Source organism: Carcharodon carcharias, chromosome 15 (genome assembly GCF_017639515.1).
Source record: "Carcharodon carcharias isolate sCarCar2 chromosome 15, sCarCar2.pri, whole genome shotgun sequence".
NCBI classification, from domain to species: domain Eukaryota; kingdom Metazoa; phylum Chordata; class Chondrichthyes; order Lamniformes; family Lamnidae; genus Carcharodon; species Carcharodon carcharias.
In genome coordinates, this window is record NC_054481.1 from 109,241,020 (window position 1) to 109,268,400 (window position 27,381).

At 41.7% G+C, this 27,381-nt stretch overlaps 1 protein-coding gene across 3 annotated transcripts; it reads right to left on the minus strand.

Moving 5' to 3' along the window:
- Window positions 1-1,532: 1,532 nt before the first annotated feature.
- On the minus strand, window positions 1,533-15,057 carry mad2l2 (mitotic arrest deficient 2 like 2). Of its 3 annotated transcripts, none has more exons than XM_041206341.1 (9): window positions 15,004-15,057; window positions 14,255-14,306; window positions 13,664-13,782; window positions 13,363-13,434; window positions 8,690-8,790; window positions 5,677-5,771; window positions 3,848-3,921; window positions 2,725-2,817; window positions 1,533-2,309 (listed from the first exon to the last, which is right to left on the minus strand). In XM_041206341.1, exons 2-9 carry the CDS (start codon window positions 14,292-14,294, stop codon window positions 2,268-2,270), a joined length of 636 nt encoding a protein of 211 aa, XP_041062275.1. In that variant the 5' UTR covers window positions 14,295-14,306; window positions 15,004-15,057; the 3' UTR covers window positions 1,533-2,267. The 3 variants fall into 3 exon arrangements, with proteins under 3 accessions (XP_041062275.1, XP_041062274.1, XP_041062276.1); XM_041206340.1 differs by having other exon boundaries at window positions 14,850-15,050; XM_041206342.1 differs by lacking the exon at window positions 15,004-15,057 and adding an exon at window positions 14,383-14,823.
- Window positions 15,058-27,381: the final 12,324 nt, after the last annotated feature.

Below are 27,381 nucleotides of genomic sequence, written 5' to 3' on the forward strand. Positions count from 1 at the left end.
ATAAAATAAAATTAAGTAAAAAAAAAAACCAAATAAAAAAAACAATGATTTAAAAAGAGGCAAGGATGGAGGAGAGAGTTCATGGTCTAAAGTTGCTGAACTCAATGTTAAATCCAGAAGGCTGTAAAGTGCCTAATTGGAAGATGAGGTGCTGTTCCTCCAGTTTGCATTGGACTTCACTGGAACATCACAGCTGGCATGTGAGTGAGGTGGTGCGTTGAAATGGCAAGCAATAGAAAGGTCTGGGTCATGCTTGCAGACTGAGCAAAAATGTTCCACAGTCACCCAGTATGCGTTTAGTCTCCCCAATGTAGAGGAGACTGCATTGGTCTACTGTATGTACTGCTCCCAAGTTGAAGGAGGTGCAAAAGGAGTGTTTGGGGTATTGGACAGGGAAGAAGTAAGGGGGCAGGTGTTGCATCTTCTGTGATTGCATGGGAAGGTGCTGGGGGAAATGGATGAGGAGTTAGGGTTGATGGAGGAGTAGACCAGGGTGTCACGGAGGGAACGGTCCCTACAGAATGCTGACAGGGTGCAGTGGGTAAAGAGGGAAAGATGTGTTTGGTGGTGGCATCATGCTGAAGTTGGCAGAAATGGCAGAGGATGATCCTCTGAACGCGGAGGCTGGTGGGGTGAAAAATGAGGACAAGGGGGATCCTATCGTAGTTCTGGGAGGGAGAGAAAAGAGGTGAGGGCAGAGATGCGGGAAATGTGGCATTTGATTGAAAATTTTCCCTCGTCATTAGATTATTTAAGAATGAGAGAGAAACCAGGTAACTTCAGGCCAGTCAGTTTTAGGTCAGTTGTAGGAAGCTATGGGAATCTGTCATTAGGGACAGAGTGCATCAGTACTTGAACATAGATGAGCTGAGCAGAAAGCCAACAAAGATTAGTTAAGGACATGTCATGTGTGACTAAATTTAGTTGAATGCTTTGAGGAAGTTACTATCAAAGGTAGGTAAAGGAATCAACGAACATTATCCAAGTGAACTTCCAGTAGGCATTTGTTGAGGTTACACAGAAGAAATTATCAAAACTGAGAGCACAGAATTGGACTGGAAATTGGAGACAGTGGGGATAAAGGTACTTAGGTTGGCAGGAGTGACATGGTCTCAGGACATTATGGGGCCTCAACTTAAGTTGAAGAAAGTGTTATTTTATATTTAAGGTGACACCAAGCTAATAGAGACAGTAAGTAGTCCAGATAGAAGGAGGAAGTTTCAAAGGGACATAGGGAGATTAAATGAGTCGGTAGTACTACTGCAAATTAAGTTCAATGTGGTCAAGTATAAAGTCATCCACTTTGCGCTCAAGATAAATTCATTCTATGAAATTCTCTCCCTAAACCCCTCGACCTTTCTATCCTCACTTATAGTTCTTAAGTTCCACTTCTTTGACTAAGCTTTTGATCACTCCTCCTAATATCTTCTCCAGTTAAGCATCTATTTGTGTCCGATTATGTTTCTGTGAAACACCTTGGGCAATTTCCCTACATCACCACGAGAAAGGAGTAAATGAACTTGAAAATGGGATTTTCAATTAGGCTTTTACTAGATTTCACACAATATCCTGTCAACAGTTTAGTTCTTATTTACTTGATTTTCAGCATTTTAGAAAAAGTACAAAGAAAAAAATACACAAATCTCTCAAATTTCTGTTTTTAATTTTATAAAATATTCTTCCACTCAACCACAGTTTCTTCCATCCAGAAATGCTATACAGCCCAAGGCTTCAGCCCTGTCCAGGACACCTACTCTGGTAGGCTAAGACAGGTCTGCTCCCTCCCATCTTGTGAAGGTCATAACCTCGCACACAGATGACTAATTCCTTACTAAGGAGGCTGGTAGTTAATTGCTGGAATAGCTGCAGATTATAAGCCTTGTGCATTTCTACAATGCTTTACCATTGCTCTACGGTCTGTTCAGAGAAAGTCTGACCGCCAATTTAAAAAGCAATGCCTAATCATGCAGGAGATAAGCTATTTCAAACCTTGACCTAGAACCATAAAATTTACACCAAATTTCACCTCATCCTCAATGAATGCAGCACAACACAATGTACATAGTCAAACCACAAATTATTCCTATAGTACAAGAGAGTTAAAACCCAGAGGTGCCAATTCAGGGTTTGATCCCTGCTAATGTTTCACATTACATGAGTTTTGAAAGCTCTCTTATACCCCACAAGTCAGTTCAATGATGAAACATGCCCAGTGCCTTGGGATCTGTGTTTCATTTGGTATTGTGGCCACTGGATCTGGCTTGTAATCAAGATGTTTTCTGAGCTCTCTCCTCAACATACAACTGCATCTATAAAAGAGTAAAAAAAAATGTATCAAATGCAAATCCCAATGTAAGTACTGTGCATACAGTGGACTGCAGCACTACTAAATATATCAGTTTATCAGAGTCACTGTTATCATTTTCTTCAGATATAATCCAAGAAGCAGCAGTTACAATAAACTGGGTTAATTTTACAACCCCATGCATTTGGCATCCAATCTTCAGAAAGTTCACAGAAAACAAACAAGGGTAGATGATCCTACATATATGGTATTTTCAACAAATTGCCTCACTTGCCACCCAAAGCTACTACCTAATGCACTCTCTTCTGGTCAAGAAATCTTTTCAAAAACATCTGATAAATTTACAATCAAAGCTCATAAGCTACAATACATGAACCACAAATAGAACAAAAGACACCCCTTGCTAGAATTAAAGTTACCTTTAAGATATCTGATGTCATAGTTTTCAGTGGGATGAGCCGTGGCTCTCGCATGTTCACTTCCTGTTCATCAGCATGGATCCACGGGAAGTCCTACACAAGAAATAAGCAAACAAAGGGTGAATCTGAAACACATTAATTGTTTATTGTGTATTTGTTCTCAGGTTTGGGAAATTTATTGTTTATTCCTAGTTGCCCCAAGGTGATAGTGGACCGTTTCCTTGGTTGCTGCAGTCCATAATAGTGGTAGTGCTCCTAGAATGGTGTTGGATAGTGACCTCGGGGATATTGATCCAGTGGTGACAAAATGGGAATGGTGACATATGTCCAAGTCAGGAAAGCGTGACTTGAGGGAAACTTGCATGTCACACTGTTCCACATTATGTTGCTGCTTTTTGTCTTTTAGTGGTAGATCGTTGGACAGGAGGTTTTGTTGAAGCAAGCTTATGCTGGTGGTATAGAGGGTGGATATTGAATTCAGTGGATGGTGTTTAAGGGCTGTTGCATCTACTCCATCCAAGCAAATGGAGGAAATTCCATCACGATCCTTAGTTGAAGCTTCTGGGTGATGGAGAAGCTTTGAGGGGTCAGGAGGTGAGCCATTTGCCCTGGCCATGGTGATGATTCAGCCAATTCAGTTAAACTTATGGTCAGTGGTGTTGGTGCTACAACACGGAAAGTCAAGAGAGATAACTGGGTGTTAATGGAGCTTTCTTCCTCAAAGTTTCCTGAATGCCCACTACCATTCTCAAGTAAAAAGCAAAAAACTGCGGATGCTGGAAATCCAAAACAAAAATAAAAATACCTGGAAAAACTCAGCAGGTCTGGCAACATCTGCGGAGAGGAACACGGTTAACGTTTCGAGTCCGTATGACTCTTCAACAGATTTTTCTGTTGAAGAGTCATACAGACTCAAAGTGTTAACTGTGTTCCTCTCTGCAGATGCTGCCAGACCTGCTAAGTTTTTCCAGGTATTTTTATTTTACCATTCTCAAGTAGATGTGGCGAAGCTACAGAACTTTTCTCTGATCCAATAACCAGAGACATATATGATATTAACCTGCAAAGTTATCAACAGATTGCAGACTTTAATCCACTGCGTTTACTTAGATGGTCTACTCACCTTTATCACCTGAATTTTCTCCATATTTCGAGTGGCAACATCTCGAGTATGAACCAATACAGTAAAGGTACAGCCTAGAAATAAAACAGCACAATTCTAATACACAGGAGGAATTTATTCCAGCTTCTGCATTAGAAATTTACAAAGCAACACTTAAACAAAGTGTTTAAGTAGGGGTTAAGAAAGTGTATTTTTTAAACCATAGCTTCATTAATCAAAAAAATCGAAACTTGTCAACTATGGCGTCAATCCCTCTATCCCTCAGTAATGATCAACTTGACAATTACAACTCATGAATGATAAGTTATGGGTATTTTAAGTAAATGTCAAGGTGGGCTTAAGTTTACCTCAGTGTTCCAGATCAGCCCTCCCGGGGCATAGTAATTGCTTCGTACCCGAATAAAAAAATAAGGCAGACAATAAATCTTGAGATGATCAAGGACGAAAGTGCCATTAAAGGGAACTAGCGGGCTGGCATTCTTGACACGATCAAGGATTATAAGTATGTCAAGCATTAATCAGATGCCAGTTTTGATCAATTGATAGGGATTAATCGAGTAGTGCCACAAATAGAGCAATTTTCTTATAATAGCAGGCAATTACCACCCGCATTATTTATAAGTTAGATAATTGAGAGTTAAATGAATGGTTTTATGATATGAAAATTCTGATTTTAGGTTTATGGGGGCTGAAGAATACAATGTAATGAAATAGTGGATAGTATATTAATGAGTATTAAGCACAGTATGTTATAATACAGTGGAATATAGATTAATGGGGATTATACATAGGTATGTGATACCAATAGGGGATAGTCTATTAATGTTGATTAGTCAAGTTAAGTAGTATGTGGTATATTAAGGTATGTGTTCCCTCAATAGCACAGCAACTACTCCACAGCGCCCTGCGGACCTAGAAAGTCCCAGGCTCAATTCCCAGTCTACGCCAAATTAGCTGAGCATCTGCAGCAACAGTTAGTGTTAAAAATGCTTCTGTGATGTATTGAAGAAGTGCTGCACGGTCAAAGGTTTGGTGCTTTGGATGAAACATTAAACTGTCTGCCTGCCCATGAGCATGTAAGTAACATTTCCTCCAGCACTACTCAAGTTGTCCTAGAATTCTGAGCAACATTACCTCCTCAAACAATACTATTAAAAACAAATGATCTGGTTATTTATTAATTTGCTTGTTGTATGACTGTGCTATACATGTATTAGCCATACATTTGCCTACTAAAGAGTGACATTTCAAAAAATCTATTTGTTGGTTATGAAGGACTTTAGGCCATTTCAAGGACATGAAAGCATGAAAGAAAGCTCTCTTTTTCTCTGTCTCTGCTTTAGGGGGGAGAAAACAGATGGTGTTATCCAGTGGAAAGGACAATTAAATTTAGCTGTGATACTACACAGTTACATGGGCTGGCAATGATCACTATGTGGGCTTGAAAATCAAGAATAGCCCTTTGGGTGTGCTTTCAGCTAAGAGAAAATACTGCAGGAAATACGCAACATTCATCAAGATCTGAAGAGAAAAAAACAGGTGAACAATTTGGGCTGGGATCAAGATAGTTCCACCATATTCTATTAAAGATCCTGATTAAGAACTGGCACCTAAGAAACCATAACTCAGGAGAAGTAGTTACCTTCAGGAGAGATGGGGAGAAAGTGGCAGAGAAAAGTTGCTGCTTCAGAGAAGCACAGAAAGTACATCTGATTCCCTCAGTTGGATTACATCCAGTCAGTTTTTCCACGGAAGCCTAGCTGGAGTAAGCAAAATTCAGGCTGCTATGACTATGGGTGCAACAAACACACTCCTAACCACAGATTTACCTGGAGGGTTGCTGTCAAGAATCGCATCACAGACACTGATCTTCAGGATTGATGCTCGCAGGAGCTGCTCAACACGGGAAAGCAGCGAGTCAGAGCTGCAAACAACAGTAAGATAGATTAATAGATGTCACAGGAAAATCCAACCAATAAAAAAGTGTTTGAGCTGCACAAGTGCCCAAGTACTATATTCTTAATTACACCACTTTTCTTCTAAAGGCACTGACTCTTTCCAGGTATTGCTCAACTGGCCTTGGGTATTCCCTGGTGGATTCTTCAAATGTGAGCCTCAATAGGTGTGTATTTTACCATGGGGATAACATGACCATGTGTGATCCTGACCTCACCTGTATAATTCTATGAACTACAGAGAAAATGCCCACATACACTCCTAGGCCTCTGCTCCTCTTCAGTCCCCACCAATTTTTGCACAGTGCCCCCCATGCCACTCTATCATCAGCTCTTATGACACCAACCTCAGGAACTTTCCAGCAAGGATTACAGCGAGGTCACATAGATTGATTTAAAAGGGAATGTCAGCATATATTTTTTTTAAAAAAGAGAGGGCAATGGGAACAGTGAGTCAGAAATAAAAGACAGTTCCAGCAAAAGATGACAGTTTTTCAAACCTTTTATGAGGATTTGAGTTCAGTATTAGGGATGTCTTACTGCAGTTATACAGGGCCTTGGTGAGACCACACCTGGAGTATTGCATGCAGTTTTGGTCTCCCTGCCTAAGAAAGGATATACTTGCCATAGATGGAGTGCAGCAAAGGTTCACTAGGTTAATACTGGGGATGGCAGGGCTGTCGTATGAGGAGAGATTGGGCTTGTATTCACTAGAGTTTAGAAGAGGGGATCTGATTGAAAGGTAATAAAATTCTAACAGGGCTAAACAGACTGGATGCAGGGAGGATGTTTCCCCTATTGGGGAGTCTAGAACCAGGGGCCCACAGTCTCAGGATAAGGGGAAGGCCATTTAGGATTGAGATGAGGAAAAATTCCTTCACTCAGAGGGTGGTCAATCTGTGGAATTCTATACCACAGAAGGCTGCGGAGGCCAGGTCACTGAGTATATTCAGGAAAGAAATTGATAGATTTTTGGATATTAGGGGCATCAAATGGGTATGGAGAGAAAGCAGGAATATGGCATTGAGTTGGAGGATCAGCCCTGATCATATTGAACAGCAGAGCAGGCTCAAAGGGCCGAATGGCCTACTCCTGCTCCTAGTTTCTATCAATGTCTCAGGAGATCAGTTAGCTCAGATTTTCTAAGTTTCTCAAACTCCTTAATAAATTAGAGATTGGTCTGTTGATGTCTGTGGGAGGGGAAACAGGCTTGCATTTGGGGTACAATGGGAGGGGGTAATCATTCATCACATCACAGTGCTGCACTTTCAGAGCTGTTGGGCCTGTTGTACTTTGCCAGACTGTTCCATTCAAATTTCAAAACTGAGATTTATATATTTTTAAGCACTAAAGGCATCAAGAGATATGGGTATAGGATGGGAAAATTGAGTAAATGTAGAAGTTTAGGTGTGATCTTACTGAATGACAGAGCTGGCTTGAAGGGCTATTTGGCTTACTTCTGCTATTTCTTATATTCTTATGGTGTGCTACTCCCCAGTGCCACAGCTTAATAGTGGTTTCCATGGTGCACAAATAGTAGTGATAATAATATAATTAGGTTTAAAGCAGTTATGGATGAAGAAAAATCTAACTGGAAGAGAGCCAATTTCAATGATTTGAGAAAAGATCTAGGACAGATGAACTGTAAACAAAGATTAGTCAGGAAAACAGTTACTGAACAAGGGCAGATCTTTAGGATGGAGATACTTTAGGTTCAAACCAAGCATATTCCATCAGGGTAAAAGATGAGGCATTCAGAGCCAAAGCTCACGATGACAAAGGAAAAAGAAGTTAAAGTAAAACAAGAAATAGGGTTTTTACAAGTATCAAGTACAGAATACAGTGGAAAACAGACAGAATACAGAGTGCTGGAGAAAATTGAAAAAGGATACATGAAATGCAAGGAGAGTACAAGAAAAAAATTACTGTAACATGAAAGGGAAGCCAAAATCATTTATTAACACAAAAAGTAAAAGGGTGGTTAAAAGAATTGTGGGGCCAATTAGAGACAAGAAACAGGAATCATTAAGTGCAGAGGACATAATTGAGGCACTGAATCCGTCTTTACAAAAGAAAAGGATGAAGTTATCAAAATGAAGGGATTTTGCTAGTCAGGAGAAACTATTTCCTCAAATGGTCGGAAACCAGAGTCATAGGTTGAAAATAATTGACCGAAAGAACTAAAGAGGAAATGAGAATTTTTTTTTGCCACACAGACTGCGAAGACCTGCAATACACATCTTTAAAGTATGGCAGAATCGATTCCACAGTAAGTTTTAAAGGGAAATTGGGCATGTACTTGAACAGGACCAATTTGTAGGGTTCTGAGGAAAAAGCAAGGGAATGAGACTAATTGGACAGCTCTTATAAAAGAGCCAGTATAGACTTAATAGACTGAGAATCCGACAGCACAGCAGAAGGCCAATGATTCTTGCCTGGGGCACCAGTTTGCCCCCACTGTGCCACCGCTCAGTAGTGTACTAGCCTTCCATGTCATAGCTCACTAGAATACTATCCTTCAGTGCCATCAACAAGTAACACACTTATTCATAATCCACCCTTTCCACAGGTGCACTTTCTGACCCAGCCAAGTTGTTATGGATAGGCCATGCATCATTTCATTATGCCTATTGATCTAACAGGTTCTCTCATTGGATTGCCTGCTTCAGAAACAGTGCAGAATGCAGAAAAAGGGTTACAATATTTAGAATCATGATAAAAGGAAAACCTAACAATGGCTTTAATTTTTAAAAAATTTGAAACAAAGATTAAATTGACCCTACTCTTGTACTCGAGTTAAGTTTAATTGTAACAATTTCAGGAATCTGATCAATAGTTTGGTGCTGTAGGTAATACAAGAAAACAGGGAAGGCTGAAAATATCTCACCTGACAGACAGCAGAGGAGGCTGGGATATCTCAAAGACAAAGCGCTCCACAGGATGATGCTCTTTATCCAGGATCACCACCACCATCCGATCCACCTCATTCTAAACATGAGAAAAGATGACCAGTCACAGTCCACAAGCAGCTCATCATCCACCAATGAACAAATAGACCTGAACAAAGATTGGCGGGAACCTGCAGCAGCTCTTCAAGCAATAGTTTCTACTGATACCCATGCCCCAACAGCAAATAAAGGGAACCAATGCTTTGCTGTATTTCACTGCCTTTTTATGAATCTACTTGTTCTCAGGAGGTGGGTGGACACTGTTCCTAAATGCAGAGATTGTGATGGCTGGCCTCTTTCTTAATCTGTATTACTGATGTTGCTCCCACAGAGTGGCATTAGGTTGGAAATTCCAGGATTTTGATCCAGCAACAGAAGACCAACAGAAGGGAACTTGGAGGTGATGGTGTCCCAACAGCATTACTGTTTCTTAAGACCTTTGTGGTACAGTTTGCAGGGATAACCTTAGAGTTGCCACAGTCCAATACAGGTGGAAGGGGTGAATACAAAATCCAGTAGTGGGGTCATTGAGTGAATTGTTTTTTTTTTGAAACATTCATTCATAGGTTCGTTTTTATTTGTTCATGGCTAGGCCAGCATTTATTACCCATCCCTAGTTGCCCTTGAGAAGGTGGTGGTGAGCTGCCTTCTTGAACCGCTGCAATCCATGTGGTGTAGGTACACCCACAGTACTGTAAGGAAGGGAATTCCAGGATTTGACCCAATGACACTGAAGGAACGGCAATATATTTCCAAGTCAGGATGGTGAGTGACTTGGAGGGGAACTTCCAGGTGATGGTGTTCCCATCTATCTGGTGCCCTTGTCCTTCTAGGTGGTAGTGGTCGTGGGTTTGGAAGGTGCTGTCGAAGGAGCCTTGATGAATTCCTGCAGTGCATCTTCTAGATGGTACACACTGCTGCGTCAGTGATGGAGGGGGTGAATGTTTGTGGATGTAGTGCCAATCAAGCAGACTGCTTTGTCCTGGACCGTGTCCAGCTTCTTGAGTGGTGTCGTAGGAGCTGCACTCATCCAGGCAAGTGGGGAGTATTCCATCACACTCCTGACTTGTGCCTTGTACACGGTGGACAAGCTTTGGGGAGTCAAGAGGCGAGTTACTTGTCACACGATTCCTAGCCTCTGGCCTGCTCTTGTAGCCACAGTATTTATAAGGCTAATCCAGTTCAGTTTCTGTTCAAAGGTAACCCCCAGGATGTTGATAGTGGAGGATTCAGTGACGGTAATGCCATTGAACATCAAGGGGAGATGGCTGGATTCTCTCTTGTTTAAGATGGTCATTGCCTGACACTTGTGTGGCACAAATGTTCCTTGCCCCTTGTCAGCCCAAGCCTGGATATTATCCAGGTTTTGCTGCATTTGAACATGGACTGCTTCAGTATCTGAGGAGTCACGAATGGTGCTGAACATCGTGCAGCGAGTATTCCCACTTCTGACCTTACGATGGAAGGAAGGTCATTGATGAAGCAGCTGAAGATGGTTGTGCTGAGGAACTCCTGCAGTGATGTCCTGGAGCTGAGATGACTGACCTCCAACAACCACAACCATCTTCCTTTGTGCTAGGTATGAATCCAACCAGCAGAGTTTTCCCCGATTCCCATTGACACCAGTTTTGCTAGGGCTCGGTCAAGTGCTGCCTTGATGTCAAGGGCAGTCACTCTCACCTGACCTCGGGAGTTCAGCTCTTTTGTCCATGTTTGAACCAAGGCTGTAACGAGTTCAGGAGCTGAGTGGCCCTGGCAGAACCCAAACTGGGTTTCAGTGAGCAGGTTATTGCTAAGCAATTGCCACTTGATAGCACTGTTGATGATCCCTTAATTACTTTACTGATGATGGAGATTATACTGATGGGGCAGGTTAGATTTGTCCTGCTTTTTTGTACAGGGAATAACTGGGCAATTTTCCACACGGTCGGGTAGATGTCAGTGTTGTAGGTGTACTGGAACAGTGTGGCTAGGGGTGTGGAAAGTTCTGGAGCACAAGTCTTCAATACAATTGCCAGAACGTTGTCAGGGCCTGTAGCCTTTGCAGTATCCAGTGCCTTCAGCCATTTCTTGATATCACGTGGAGTGAACTGAATTGGCTGAAGACTGGCATCTGTGATGCTGGGGACCTCCAGAGGAGACCAAGATGGATCATCCACTCGGTATTTCTGGCTGAAGATCAGCCTTATCTTTTGCCCTGATGTGCTGGGCTCCTCCATCGTTGAGGATGGGGATATTTGTGGAGCCACCTCCTCCAGTGAGTTATTTAATTGTCCACCACCATTCACAATTGGATGTGGCAGGACTGCAGAGCTTAGATCTGCTCCGTTGGTTGTGGGATCGCTTAGCTCTGTCTACCACTTGCTGCCTATGCTGTTTGGCATACAAGTAGTCCTATTTTATAGCTTCGCCAGGTTAACGCCTCATTTTTAGGTATGGCTGGTGCTGCTCCTGGCATGCCCTCCTGCACTCTTCATTGAACCAGGGTCGATCCCCTGGCTTGATGGTAATGGTAGAATGGGGGATATGCTGGGCCATGAGGTTACAGACTGTGTTCGAATTCAATTCTGCTGCTGCTGATGGCCGACTGCACCCCTCAGGGTAACCGGTGAGTGTTTTTTGACTTGTGCCTAGCAGATGATGGAGAGGTTTTGAGGGCTCAGGAAGTAAGTCATTTAGCAAAGAATACCCAGCCTATTCTTAGTCATACCTTCCCTTCCTAAAAGACATTACAAAATACATCAATAAGTGGGCGAAAACAGAAATAAAAAGCCCTTCTCTACCACACAAACATATAAGGGAGTGATATAAAATGTGAACATTATAGACTGACACCAGTCTTGAGGCCCTAATTGCCCTTGAGAAGGAAATGGCTTGCTAGGCCACTTAGTTTTCAGAGGGCATTTAAGAGTCAACCACATTGCTGCAGGACCAGGTAAGGACAACAGATTTACTTCCCTAAGTTAGTGAACCAGATGGTTTTGACAACTTTTATATTCCAGATTTTTTTATTGAATTCAAATTTCACCATCTGCTGTGGTGGGATTCGAACCCAGATCCCCAGAACATTACCCTGGGTCTCTGGATTAATAATTCAGTGACAATACTACTATGCCACCACCTCCCCTCTATCCTAAATGATGTTAAATCAAGTGTTCTTGCGACTGCACCCCTCAGGGTAACCGGTGAGTGTTTTTTGACTTGTGCCTAGCAGATGATGGAGAGGTTTTGAGGGCTCAGGAAGTAAGTCATTTAGCAAAGAATACCCAGCCTATTCTTAGTCATACCTTCCCTTCCTAAAAGACATTACAAAATACATCAATAAGTGGGCGAAAACAGAAATAAAAAGCCCTTCTCTACCACACAAACATATAAGGGAGTGATATAAAATGTGAACATTATTGACTGACACCAAATTGTAATCCAAACAGCTGCTGTACACATTCCCTTGGTATTCACTTGATACAAGTATGTACCCACCCTCAGAGGGAGAATGATATTTAATATGCGATTAGGGTAAGGGGAGATAATGTGGAGTAGAAACTAACTTAATAAAGTGTCATACTCCAGTAAATGATAAACTTTCAGGCAATATTTTAAGATGTCTTAAAATGGCCACTGCAAATCATGTGACCTTTGGCACTGAGCCAGACATTCCTGAGTCTCAAGTAAATACCTAATTCAACATGAACATTCACAACCAGCTGGGAAATTCATACATCCGTTTGTTTAAGGATGGATCATTAACAATAGAACCATAGCATTCCAGCCAATACATCTTTTGGTTTCATCATGGACAACAAAAACTCAATGAGTTGGATAAATATGAAAGGGATCCCAGTGACCCTCCATTGTATTATGATAGTTTCTCATCCAAATTCGGCAGGATGAATTTCCAAGTGTCAAACAAGAACACAGGATGTGTAATCAGCACACCACCTGGCTTTGGACAAAGGATTTTTTTAACTTGTACAAGTCACATGATGAGCACAGCCATATTTTTTGTCTGCTTTTAACAGCAAAAGCTGCTTGCAAAAAAAAAGTTCCATCCCAGTCCATCAGGAAAGCCATTGAACCAGCAAGTCAACTTTGCAGCCAAGGTGATAACTAGCAATACATTAAAAGAGAGAGAAGGACTCTCCCCAACCTGTTCCAATTTCAAGTTCACCCAAGAACCAACCTTCTGGAAATTCAACTACAAGATGTCTCACAGCTTAGTGAGAATCCTCTGCTCACAAGAACTTCACTGCAACTACTAAAAGCATCAAGTCATCAAAGAAACCACAAGCCTGCCACAAAAGAGAAACTAAGACAATTATACTTCGTAATTGTATCGTACTTTTTCTTCGCCTGTATCTAATTTTTGACAGTGATTGTGTGTGAGTGAGACATTGCTTTTTTTTAAACCTCATTTTTAAATTTACAAAAACCTTGCTGCGCAAATTATTTAAATTGGGACAATCACTAAGGATAAAAAAATACACAAAGCTCACATACAAAACACACTGATCTCGGGCAGTATGAATCAAGTATTTTGTCTATGACACAAGTCTACATTCATATAAACAGTTGTACATGATGATGGAACCAGCCAACTAAAAATTTTCCTCACCTTCTCAATCAGAGGTTTGATGCAGTGTAGCGTATCCTGGATGTACTGGTTAAGCTCTGGGTGGCACGACATCTAGGCAAACACAGCATTCAAAAGGGTAAACAAAGCATCATCAGCAAAAAGTGAAGTGATCCTTAATTTTTTAAAGCATGAAATCCCAATATCAGCACCACACTAAACAAACTCAAAAATGCTGTAACCAACAGATGTAGTGTGACACAATGTTCAGAGAATAAATGATTGTGAATGCAGATCACTGCTTCAGACTATCAACAAGCTGGAAGTTCAACTGTTGTCTCACCTGGACAGGTACATTATACTTCTTCCTCTTCTGAAAGATTCCGATTGGATAAACCTCCCGGACATACAGGATCATGTGAATAGCCACTTCTAGAAATTCACACAGTACATCTGCAACCACTGGAAAGGCAGAGAGAAGATGAGGTCAGTTACAAAATGGGATGCAAGACTTTGGGTCACCGCCTGCAGTGTATGGCTGGGTGTCAGGTGATTATAGGGAAGGGAAACAGGGTGGTAAACTAAAATTTGGAACACTACTGGTTCTACTTAGCACAAAGCATTGTAACCAAGGCAATTGGTAGAGGCCTCCCCATCCCTGTACAAGACAAATACTGCACTAAATTCCTGTTCCTAATCACCATCAATAATTCCACCTGAAAGTGCACATGACAAAGTGAATAAGGGGTCAGGTTCTGTTATGATGTCCCCCACACTGACTGTTTATCCAACAACTATTTGGACAATCTACAACAGGCAACCAGTGCCCCAACCAGACAGCAGCTTCTGAAGGGAGCAAAGGTGGTCAATTAGCCAGTTTGTTACAATTCCATGCAGAATATCACTAACAAGGTGAGAATATCAAAGACTATACCTTGTCCAAAATTGAGGTCTTGTCGTGTGAGTGTGGCCATGTTCACAAACACCTGTCAGAGAAACAAAGTCAATTACAATTAATCCAGATGGCAGGATTGTTTAAAAACTGTTTATACCTTGTCTCACCTGCAGATGAACAATATATAATAAATTGTCTCGAAGCACTTAGGAGTGTTAGCAAACCAAAATTTGGCACTGAGCCACATAAGATATTCGGACCGGTAAACAAAAGCTTGATTAAGAAAGATTTTAGGAGCATCTTAAAGGAGGAGAGAGCAAGAAAACTGATTCGATATCTCAACACATTTTTCCTTCAGAATATTTTAATGATTTTTCTTAAGCATTCATCAGATCCAGCACTTCCAATTCTATTATTTCAATGTTAGGCCAATGACGTGTCTTAACACATGTTAATGTATCCACATCCTCAAGCCATGATCCAAGGCGTACAGCCCTGTAAACAGGGCCAGTATTGATATGTAGCCTAGTACAGTACAATGCAAGAGTCAATGGATGTTTGAGCTGCATTTCAGTCAATGAAGCTTAGAGAGACAGCAGTGCCGCGATGAGAAACTTTAACCGAAGCCAGGCACCTAGGCTTTCCAGCAGTGGGATTCTTAGCTCCTTACGCCGTCCTAAACGGGACACCAAGAGTACTAGTCACCACCAGCTACTGACTACACTCCGAAGTTACTCTACCAACAGCCTCATTGTTCCTCAGTGCCCCGCCCTAGGCCGCATCCTAACCTCCTGCTGCTGTAATTGCCATTTCCCGGCCACGCAATGCGCCGTGATGTCATCAGCCTGCGTGCCAGTGCGAGCTTCAATTTAAATCCAACGGCTTCAAGAGAAATACAGCGTGACCAGCGCTATCACCTTCACAATCTATCCCATCCTCCCTCACACCTGACCTCGTCCTCACCTCCTCCATCCTCACACCTTCACTTCACTCTCACCTCACATCCTTTACCGCACTCCACTCTCACCTCATCCTCCACCCTTGTCCAATAGCTCACTTTCACCTCAACTCTCACACCCTAACCTCAGTCCCTCACACTCACATACTCACCTTACCCTATCCCTTATCTTCATCTCATTCCCCGCCTACTCCATTGCACCTTCATTTCCACCCACATCGCCCACCTCAATTCCACCTTCGCCTCATTCCCCAACATCACCTTTACCACTCACTTTCACCCCACACCCTCCATTGTTACCTCGTTCCCTTCCTTTACACCCTTACCTCATTACCCAGGTCTCCACCACACCTCCACTTCCATCCGCGCCTTCATACCCATTTCCATCTCACTTCATCCATTCACCTTACCTCAATCCCGCCATTATCTTATCACCCACCTTCACCCCTCACCTCATTCTCCAGCTTCACTCCCTTACCTTATGCCCCATCTCTTCTCTCAAACCCATCCCACTTCACCCCATCCACTCACCTCAGCCCCACCTCATCCTTCACCTCACTTCATCTCTCACCTTCACCTCATCCACACCTCCACCATAACACCTTCCCTCATACCCTACCCTCACCTTGTCCACAACCCACCATCAAACTTATTCTCACCTCCACCTTCGTAGCCTCACCTCAACTTGGCCTCCATTGTTACCTTATCCCTCACCCAACCTTAAAATCACATCCACGCCTCAACCCCAACCTCCATCCTCTCAGCCTCACCTCACACCCTTAACACACCTCTTCCCAGACCTGCAATCTCAGAACCAAACTACATACCCCACCCCTCCACTCTCACCTGATCTTGCACTTTAACTTCACCCCTAATCTGCAGAAAGCAACCGAGAAGGAGGAAGCTGGGGAACAAAACAGAAGTTTTCTCCAGATGGAATTTATTTGTCACTGCTTCAGACTTAAGGTCACACATCCAGCATTCAGCAGCTTTCCACAGGAACTGCAACAAATCTGGACAACACACAGTATCAGTGGCATTCAACCAGCATATAATCACAGAAGGCCAGTCAGCCCAAAATGTTTGTTGGCTGGTTGCTAGCACAACATAAAAGAATAACACTGCCCTCTCTCCCATCTTGCCTCTCTCCCCTTTTACCAATTAACTGTGGTTCAAAAAGTTACCTAACTTTCTTTTCGACAAGGTAAACTCACTCTCAGCTGTAGGAACTGAGTACTTAATTAGCTAACTGATTTAATCTGGTTACTGTAGCCCCAGTTCTGTTTACTATAAATTCAGAGTTCTTTAGTTCAGCCTTGGCAAAAGGAATGCAGCCAACTAACTGAGTGGAGATTTGGAGTTTGGTGAGAGGGGAGTTGGGAGAAGGAGTTGTTCATTTCTTCTTTCTCACCCCATAGAAATAGGTTCTTGTTCTACTACAGTGAAAGGAGCTAGTTGTTTGATGAGTATCTGGTAACTTGGTAAGTTCTATTCTATCTGTAAGGTTTAACATAGTACATAATTTGGTGGCAAAGTTAATAAAATATATAAGAAAGCAACATTACTAAGTGATTAATATAATTAAGTGATTATTTAAAACACATTAAGGATGGCAGGACAGGTGATGTGTCAAGGCTGCAGCATGTGGGTGCTCCTGGATAACATTGTGAACCAGGGCATACATGTCTTCAGTAAGTGTTTGCAGCTTGAGGAACTTTGGATCAGAGTTATTGAGCTAGAGGCTGAGCTGCAGACTCTGTGACACATCAGGGAGGGGAAAGTTACCTGGATGCTTTATACCAGGAAGCAGTCACACCACTTAGGATAGGGTCTTCTAATTTGATCAGTGGCCAGGGACAGGAGGGTGTGACTGCGAGTGAGGCAGGTAAGAGGACCCAGAGTGCAGGACTGCAATTGTCATATAAGTTTGAGACTCTCTCAGCTTGTTGGATGAGAGTGGGGGCTGCAGGGTGGATGAGCAAACTGACCATGGCTCCGTAGTACAGGAAGCTATCCAAGTGGGGGGAGCAAAAAGGAATGTAATGGTAGTAGGGGACAATATAGTGAGGGGGATTGACACTGTTCTCTGTCACAAAGAGCAAGAGTCCAGACTGCTTTGTTGCCTATCCGGTGCCAGGGTTCAGGACACCTGCTCAGGGCTAGAGTGGAACTTGCAGTGGGAGGGGGAGGATCAGGGAGCCGTGGTCCATGTAAGTACCAACGACATAGACAAGATGAGGAAGGAGGTTCTGCATAGTCAGTATTATGAGCTAGGCAAATTAAGAAGGTAAAAGGTAATACGTTCTGGATTTTTACCTGAGCCACATGCAAATTGGCATAGGACAAATAAGATGAGAGAAATGAATGCGTGGCTCAATGACTGGTGTGAGAGAAGTAGGTTCTGGGTTGTGGGGTACAGGCACCAGTATTTGGGAAAGTGGGATCTATACCATTGAGACGGTCTACACCTGAACCGTGCTGGGGCTGGTGTCCTCATGAGCCACCTAAATAGGGAAATAGAGAGGGTTTTAAATTGAATAGTGGGGGCAAGAGATCAAATTTGGAAGAAGTGGTAAACCAAAGAGTAGAGACAAGACAAGAGACAGGTATTAATATGGGAAATTATAAACAGACTGTGACAGGAAGGGGCAGAGAGTACACATTTAAGAGTAAATCAACAGAAAAGGCTAGTAACTACAAAAATAATAAAAGGACAAAACTAAAGGCTCTGTATCTCATTAGCATTAGAAACAAAACAGATGATTTGACAGCACAAATATAAATAAGTACAACCTGATAGCCATTACAGAGACATAGCTACAGGATGACATAGATTGGCACCTGAATATTGAAGGGTATGTGACATTTAGAAAGGACAGGAAGTTAGGAAAATGTGGAGGGGTAGCTCTGTTAATTAATGATGGTATTAGCACATTAGAGAAAGATGATCTAAGTTCAGGAAACCAGGATGTAGAAGCGGTTTGGGTTGAGATGAGGAATGATGAAAGCAAGCAGTCACTTGTGGGAGTGGTGTACAAGCCCCCCAATTGTCAATATACAGTGGAACAGCATATAAAAGAAGAGATAATGGGAGCTTGCCAGAAAGGTACAACAATAATCGTGGGGGATTTCAATCTACATATATACTGGAAAAATCAAATGTGCAAAGGTAGTGCAGATGAGGAGTTCATAGAATGTTTTTGGGATAGTTTCTTAGAACAGCAAGTTCTGGAGCCAACCAGAGAGCAGGTTATACTAGACCTGGTACTGAGCAATGAGATAGGAGTAATTGATAACCTCCTAGCGATGGCACCCTTAGGTAGCTGTGATCATAATATTTACATTCATTTTGAGGGAGAAATGAGAGTCTCAAGGCTAGTATTTTAAACTTAAATAAGGGCAGTTATGAGGGCATAAAAGCAGAGCTAGCTAAAGTGAACTGGCAAAGTAAGTTAAGGGATACATCAATGGAAGTTCAATGGCAGACATTTAAAGGTATATTTCAGAATACACTGAATATATACATTCCATTGAGAAAGAAAAATCCCAAGGGGAGGGCCCACCATCCGTGATTAACTAAAAAAGTTAAAGACTGTGTCAAACTTAAAGAAAAAACATAATTATGCAAGGACAGGTGGCAAGTCAGAGATTGGAAAGAATATGAAGAACATGAAAGAATGACAAAAAGATTAATCAGGAAGGAAAAATTAGAGTATAAGAGAGCTAGATAGTAATATAAAGATGGATAGTAAGAGTTTCTATAGATACTTAAATCAGAAAAGAGTTAACAAAGTGAACATTGGTCCTATAGAGAGTGCATCTGGGGAATTGATAATGGAAAGTGGAGAGATGGCAGATGAATTAAACAGGTATTTTGCTTTAGACTTCATTATAGAGGACACAAGTAAAATCCTGGATATTTGGTTGATTGGGTGGGGGTGGTTGGTGGTTGGGGGTTGGGGGGGGGAGGTGGTGGAGGAGGAGTGGGGGGGGTTGGTGGTGGTGGTGGTGGGGTGTGGTGTGATGTGCAGGGGGAAGGGGTGGAATTATAATCCCCAGGGAAGTAGTATTGAGCAAATTGTTGGGGCTGCTGGCTGACAAATCTCCAGGTCTGGATGGACTTCACCCAAAGCTCTTGAAAGAAGTAACTAATGAGATAGTTGATGCACAGGTTTTAATTTTCCAAAATTCCCTAGATTCAGGGAAGGTTCTGTTAGAATGGAAAATAGCAAATCTAACTCCTTTATTCAAAAAGGAAGGGAGACAGAAAGCAAGAAACTATAGGCCAGTTAGTCTAACATTGTCGTAGGGAAAATGTTACAAGCTATTATTAAAGGTGTTATAGCAGGACACTTAGATAAATGAAAGGTCATCAGGCAGAGTCAACATGGTTTTGTAAAAGGGAAATCATGTTTAACCAGTTTACTGGAGTTCTTTGAAGGCGTCACAGGTGCTGTGGAGAAAGGGGATCTGATGGATGTACTGTACTTAGATTTCCAAAAGGCATTTGACAAAGTGTAGGGGGTAACATATTGGCATGGATAGAAGATTGGCTAGCTAATAGAAAGTAGAGAGTTGGCATAAATGGGTCTTTTTCTGGCTGGCAGGATGTGATGAGTGGTGTGCCACAGGGATCAGTGCTGGGGCCTCAATTTTTTTACAATTTATATAAATGACTTGGACAAAGGAACTGAAGGAATGGTAGCTAAATTTGCTGACAACACAAAGATAGGAAGGAAAGTAAATTTTGAAGATGATGTAAGGAGGCTAAAAAGCAACATAGGTCAAGTGAGTGGGCAAAGACCTGGCAGATGGAGTATAATGTGGGCAATGTGAAATCGTTCATTTTGGCAGGAAGAATACAAAAGCTTATTGTCTAAATGGTGAGAGATTGCGGAGCTCTGATATTCAAAGGGATCCAGGTGCCCTAGTGCATGAATCACAAAATGTTAGAATGCAAGTAATTAGGAAAGCTAATAGAATGTTATCATTTATTGTGAGGGGAATTGATTACAAAAGTAGGGAGGTCATGCTTCAGTTATACAGGGCATTGGTGAGACCACATCTGGAATGACTATTGTGTACAGTTCTAGTCTCCTTATTTAGAGAAAGATGTAAATGCATTAGAAGAAGTTCAGAGGTTTACTAGACTAATACCAGGAATGGGTGGGTTGTCTTATGAGGAAAGGCTGGACAGGTTAGGCTTCCAGTATCCATTGGAATTTTGAAGTGTATGAGGCAGCTTAGGTAAAACCTTTAAGATCCTGAGGGATCTTGACAGTGTGGATATGGAGCAGATGCTTCCTTTTGTTGGGAAATCTTGAACTAGGGGGTCATTGTTTAAAAATAAGGGCTCACTCATTTGATACAGAGATGAAGGGAAAATTTTTCTGAGGGTTGTGTGTCTTTAGAACTCTCTTCCTCAAAAGGTGGTGGAAGCAGAGTCTTTGAATATTATTAAGGGAGAGCCAGATAGATTCTTGATTAAGAAGGGGGTGAAAGGTTATCGGGGGTAGGCAGGAAATGGGGTTGAGGTTACATATAAGATAGGTATGTCTCCCGAGTATAGAGTGTTCCATCTTCTCTTGAGAGAGAGTCTAGCACATGACTGCTGCTGTCACTGATACATCATGGTCTACATCACTCATTAGCATAACTTCTATTTACCCATTACACCATACTTCCCCCCAATTATTCTATCAGCAACTATATGAAATGATGTTTTAACTATTTACATTGTATTCCTGTAACTCCATTTCCTTGCTACAGGTTCTACCCAACACTTATTTCTGCTCTTCACCCACCACCAGCCCACCAAGTCACTGTTATGAGGGATTCAATCTCCCACAATGTTTTTGACTCTTTGGGAAGACATTTTGGAAACATGCAGGTATTCCTCTTTTCCTTGGAGGACATCATCATGAGTGAAATGGGACAACAGCTTTGCAGGTTTGCTGGTAATCAGAGTAGATTTCAGGACTGTTGAATTGTAAGGATCATAGATCCTTGACAAAGAAAGACTGACCCAAGAGATAAGACCAAAGAGAGCATCAACATTTGAGTTCTCTTGAATTAGAAGAAGAAACTAGGACTCTGTCAGGAATATTCTGATTCCGCAAAGCACACTGGGAAAAGGCCTTAGAATACAAGGATCTTCAACTCCAATGACGACTGTCACAGCCATATCATTCACTGCTGAATCAAAGACAAAAAAGGTATGACGATCTGAGATTCTGTCAAATCTGGAAGAACAACAACAAACTCCCGCAGATTTGCAGGAAACGAAGAAGAGGTGGCTTCATGATGACATTTTGGAAAGGACGTTCTCTTTCTGTAGGCAGTGATAACATTGCCACATTTTTCTCTGTGTGATGCTACTCCACCGCAGGCAATGGGAAGAACTATTGAGGCTAAGAAAATAAAGATAAGGCAGCACCATTTTCCACAATAGGATGGATCGCTAAGATGAAATGAAGAAAAATTTTTGTAGACTAATTTCCTGAATAGAATGCTGAAGCTGTAGAAGTTCTGAAGATTCTGCCTCATCTCTGCTCTGAAGGAAAACTCTAGTAGAAGGAACATTTTCAGCTGGGGCTTAAGAATAGGTGTTAATTTACTTTCATCCATGGAAATAGGTGCTACCAACTCTGGCAGTGTGAACTTCTATGGACTCAAGCATGAAATCAAGCATGTTATTTTCCCTGAAAACTCTTCATGGTAACTAGGCATTGCATTGGTAGGTTCAGTGGAATAAAGATCTGAATGTGGCTCAGTCACAAGAAACACAGCAAAAAACAATAGTGACTTCATATGTTTCAGCTGTTGATTGGAATAAGGTACCAACCTCTAGGACCTCACCCTCTAACAGATCACTTGGTGCTACGTTGGCCTCTTCCTCATTACCTTCTTCAGGAAAAAAGCCAACTCGGGTCCAAAAGGCCTTCTTTCAGATGGTTGTCTGTTGCAGTGGCCTCTGCATCTGCTACCTCTGGCCTAGCTTCATTAAGAACTAAGGGATCCACAACCTCAATATCCGCCCAGGGTCTAGTGGATGGTGTCTGTAATGGAAAGGAATTCACTGTTTACTGAAAAATCTTCTCAGTTGTTATCAACTGAAAATCCACAGGTTCTACATAAAACTTTGAAGTTTGTTCCATGAAAGGCGTTAAATTGTCCAAATGCAGGTCATTATCCATTTAATCCAGAATTCCTAGTTGTATGCCAACATCTCCACTCCATAAGGATATGTGTTGATTGTGAACAACCAAGAAAAGCAACGAGCTATCACCTCTTGCAATGAAGAGGAGCAATTAGCCTGCCTTATACTGGAAGGTTTGTGGCACCTGGGCCTTGCAATTTGATATTTTGATGGGTGAACAGGTATTGGGTGAAGCCAGTCCAGATGATCAGCTAGTATGTTAATGCCAGCTCCATGTCTCATGTACTTGTGGCATTTTTGCTGGCTTCTAATATGCATGACCCATCCTATCAAGAGAGACTGTAGTCTTACTCTGGAACTTGATTTAAATTGTTTATTAACACTATATATAAGATAGGTTACAAAGTGGATATGTCTCTCCTCAGTACAGAGTGTTCCATTCTCTCTCTTGGGAGAGAGAGTCGAGCACATGACTGCTGATGTCACTGATACATAATGGTCTCTATTAGCATAACTATCCTATAAACCTATTACACTACACAAACTCTCCTTCATTTGACTTCTCTACTCAAAACAGCAGAAATAGGTTGTGAGCAGAAATAGGTTTCTCCCAATTAGATATCAAACGACTTCATATCCAAATACATCACAGAAAGTTGTGCATAGAGGCTTTTACAGTGAGAATTGAGTGTAATATTAAATATCAACAGCAGTCCATAATAGTCCCCATATTTGTAGGCACAAATAAGCTCCACCATTTAGGAATGCCCCAGGTTCAGTCCTTGGGCAGTGCTGAGTCAGGCAAGACTAAAATATTCAGTTTAATTAAATTTCTCTATTTTCTTACCATCTTATGTTCAAAGTGTACAGAATTTAGAAATGGTTTTACAGCCTGAACACAATAAAATATTGGGCTATGCAATATGCTCCTATGTGAGGAATGAGATTATGCATTGTTTTCTGAGTTCCCAATTAATTTCATACATCAAAGGTTGATCACCCCTGCAGTGACTGTGTCACATTAGGTGGTGTCCACATTGTAATAACAATTGTCACAGATAATTTCATTGCCTTTTAGTTAATCTTCACTCTTTGCAATATAACTATCTTGCTGTGACTTAACCATTGCTACGTTGCTAAGAGCTCCTCCCAACTGTCCAGCTGAATGCTACCATAATTGATTAAAATATTCCAACTATTTTATTTTTGACATTGTTCAAATGATAAAACATTAGTTATTTAGAACCAAAATAAAAATACAAAATTTTTAATGAAAATCTTTGCTTTGGCAAAATTGCTTTCTGTCAATATATGTGTATTACCTGTTAATCTGTCATTACCACTGTCTTTAAACACCAGTAACAGAAACATTACATTATTGGGAATGCCCAGACTCTCAATCACAGCTAATCAAATTGCCAATCTCTGCTTTCAACTCTTAACTGAATAGTCAGCAAGATTATTATTTGCAGGCACATAAATTTAAAATGATTGGCAAAAAAAACAGAGCTGGCATGTGGAGCGGATGTTTCCCCTTGTGGGGCATTCTAGAATGAGAGGCCATAATTTTAGGCTAAGGGGTGATAGATTTAAATCAGAGATGAGGAGGAATTACTTTTCTCAAAGGGTTGTGAATCTGTGGAGTTCACTACCTCAGAGTGCAGTGGATGCCAGGACACTGAATAACTTTAAGGAGGAGATAGATTTTTAATTAGTAACGGGTTGAAAGGTTATGGGGAGAGGGTGGGAAATTGGAGTTGAGACCAAAATGAGATCAGCCATGATCGTATTGAATGGCGGGGCAGGTTCGAGGGGCTGAATTGCCTACTCCTAGATCTTATGAGGAAACTTTTTTTTTACACAGCAAGTTATTGTGATATGAAAGGCTGATGGAAGCAGATTCAGAAGCAATATTCAAAAGGGAATTGGATGAATACCTGTCGGGGGGAAAAAATTACCCAGCTTGGGTGGGGGGGAAAGAGTGGGACTAATTGAATAGCTCTGCCAAAGAACCAATACAGAAACAGTGGGCTGAATGGTTTCCTTTTGTGATATCTTGTTCTATGATATGCAGAATGTTGCAAAACAGAAAATAGTGTTTTCCTGTGTTCCTAGAAATCTTTAAGATTAGGAAAGGAATTGATAGGGTTAACATAGATAGCCCACTTGTGGAGGAGACCAAAACCAGGGATCATTAATATCAGATAGTCACTAATGAGCCCAACTGGGAATTCAGAAGAAACTTGTTTATCCAGAGAATGGTAAGAATTTTACTAGTGATGTGAATAAGATAGATGCATTTCAGGGCAAGCTAGCAAAACACACCAGGGAGGGGGGAATATATGCTGATAGGGTGACATGAAGAGGGGTGGGGGAGGCCTGTGTGGACCATAAACACCGGCATGGACCTTTTGGGCCTAATGGCCTATTTCGGTGCTGCACATTCTATGTATTTTTGTTTTTATCAATAGAAACACAATTAGGATCTCACTATTATCTGTTATGTGTTTCAATGGTTGTAAATGCCCTGGATTAATCTGATGCCACTCACAATTCCTGACTCTCCTTAGGTTGAGGGATGGCTAATGTCTTCCCATTTCTGTATTCAATTTTCATTCCTGCAATGTATTTTATGCTCACTTTCTGTGTCATAAGAACGAACATTAGAACTGGAGTCCATCCTTTCATTTGATAACCACGTCAGTTCGATCCTTTAAATCCAATTTCCGTATTTTCTTCTGGTCCTTTCAGAGCTTTACTTCCCAGACCCCTAGTCCCTGATTAAACATTTTAATTGTACCTATGCCTTCCGGTCAGTATTCTCTGTATTCTTTTTTGAATGAAGGCATTTTTCCTGGGATTTTTTTACTGCTTAGCTTGAATTTTAAGATTGCATCTCCCTATTCTGAACTCCCTTACTGCAAGGAAAAGTCATTCCTATCTATAAATTTGTTCCTTCGTTATTTTAAACATTGACTCAGATGATCCTTCAATCTCCTCATCCTCAGACTTTAATCCAAATGTCCCTAGACCCTCACCATAATTCAATTGCTATGGTGTTTTCTTGTTTTTATAGCCTATGCCTCCTGCTTAAAGCCAAATCTCATGAACCTTTACGATCATTTTTTTGTATATACTAGTTAGCTTTTATTGACTTGAGTACCTAGGCTCCCGAATTCCTAATTTCATCTATTCCCAATAATTTCCTATTTAGATTGTACTCTTATTCCCACGTTAGTACGTGTACGTTCTCTCACATTCTAAAACTCCATCTGCTACGCTTTGCTAATTCCTAATCTATCAACCTCTATTCTACCTTCCACCACTCTTTTCTCAGGTTAGATTCTTGGATATACTCCTCTTTATTCTCGAAACACGCCAGGCATACATTTCTCACACGGTTACCTGGGAGCTATCACTTGTGACAACCGCCAATCTGAGAATGATCTTTTGCCTCCTATATTCATACCCAGTTTTCTATCTACGTCTATATCCAGTGGCCTCGGTTCAGCTAGGAGGGCATGTACCCCAACATCCACTTGTCTCCATCCATTTACCTCCTCAGCAACTCCGTTCGGGAAAAGATATCATTACGTGGGCATGATCCCCTGTGTCTAGTTTTTATATAGTATTTGTTCCTCTCTTTCTCTGGTTGTATTTCTTTATTCCTTCGGGTTGCGCCCGCCCCCGTCTGTCGCTGACATCATTGTCGGGAGCGCGCCCCGGGAGCGCGGATGCTCAGCTCTGTCCCAGTCTCTGGGATTTTGAATCTTTCGGTTCTATCAGATTGTGGAAAGCGGTCGCTCTATGTGCTCCGTCCCCCGGAGACAGACAGGTAGGAAGTGTCCTGACCGGCAATGATGCTAAAACCCAAAAATACACCCTTTTTAAATGTTATCCAGGGCGACTACTGTCTATTCACCTGCAGCCCACCTATAAATGACTTGTAGGATTTTCATAATGTTTGTGTTTACTAGAGCAGAGACAATAGCAGGTGGTTGTCGGAATTAAAGTCTGTGTGTGTCTGACTGTCGGTCTGTGTGTCTGTCAGTCTATGTGTCTGGCTGTCGGTGTATGTCTGTGTCTGCACCTCTCTGTTTCTCTCGAGTCGATGGGTAGGAACCCAATTTGTGTATACATTGTTTTCTGTCAAACTGAAAAGGAGTCCAAGGTGTGTTGAGTATCGCACGAGGTGGGGAGCAATGAAATGTATTGTGCTGCTAGGCGTGCATAGAAGATCCTCCTATTACATTTCTGTATTTGGTTGGCAGTAGCTTGGTCAGATTGGAAAAGGTATGCTCCAAGCTTGTGCTAGGTGCTTTGGGATTTTATATCCAGCAGTGTAGAAGCAGAAGTTCGTGCACTGTTTGAACCCCAGTGCTCCTTTTGTGTCTGTATTGGACACTGGGGGTATTGAACGGTCTGTATGGTGGCTGGACTTCGGCACGCTTTGAACATTTATCCCCGGGGATAGAAGTGGAGGTGGTGCACGTTTAGTATGAATTGGAAACAATGCTTTGTGAATCTGACACCGAGGACGTTCCTGACAGTTAGTAGCTTCGGTCTGTATCCAAGGTGTTCAGTGCAAGTGGCCGATTTACGCAAGTGATGCCGAAGAACTGGAATTCTGGATGCGGGGCTGGGGGGTACTTATTGAAGATTTTGCAAATTTATCTTGAAGCTTAAGTGATGTTTGGTGTTAGAGCAGATGGGAGATGAGAGACAGTGTCTCCATGGGGAGCTGCAGATAATTAACATTACCCCTGGGGCCGGTGAGATACCCGTTCAAGAATAAAGATGTAAATCTGAATAACTCCTGCGGAATATAATTGTCCTTTCCAAGCTATTATTTCCTCAGCCTTTTAAATAGCTAAATGTGCGACTATTAAAGCTATAGTACAATGTTACATTATTATTGTGTGGTGTCTTTTTGCAAAGTCCAGTCTTATGGTTCGTCAGTCACATTGACCTTTTTCCTTTTTTCCCCTCTGTCGACCCCGACGGCCCCCTGAAGGTGCCTTTCTTGCTGGGGTACAGTTCCATGGGTGC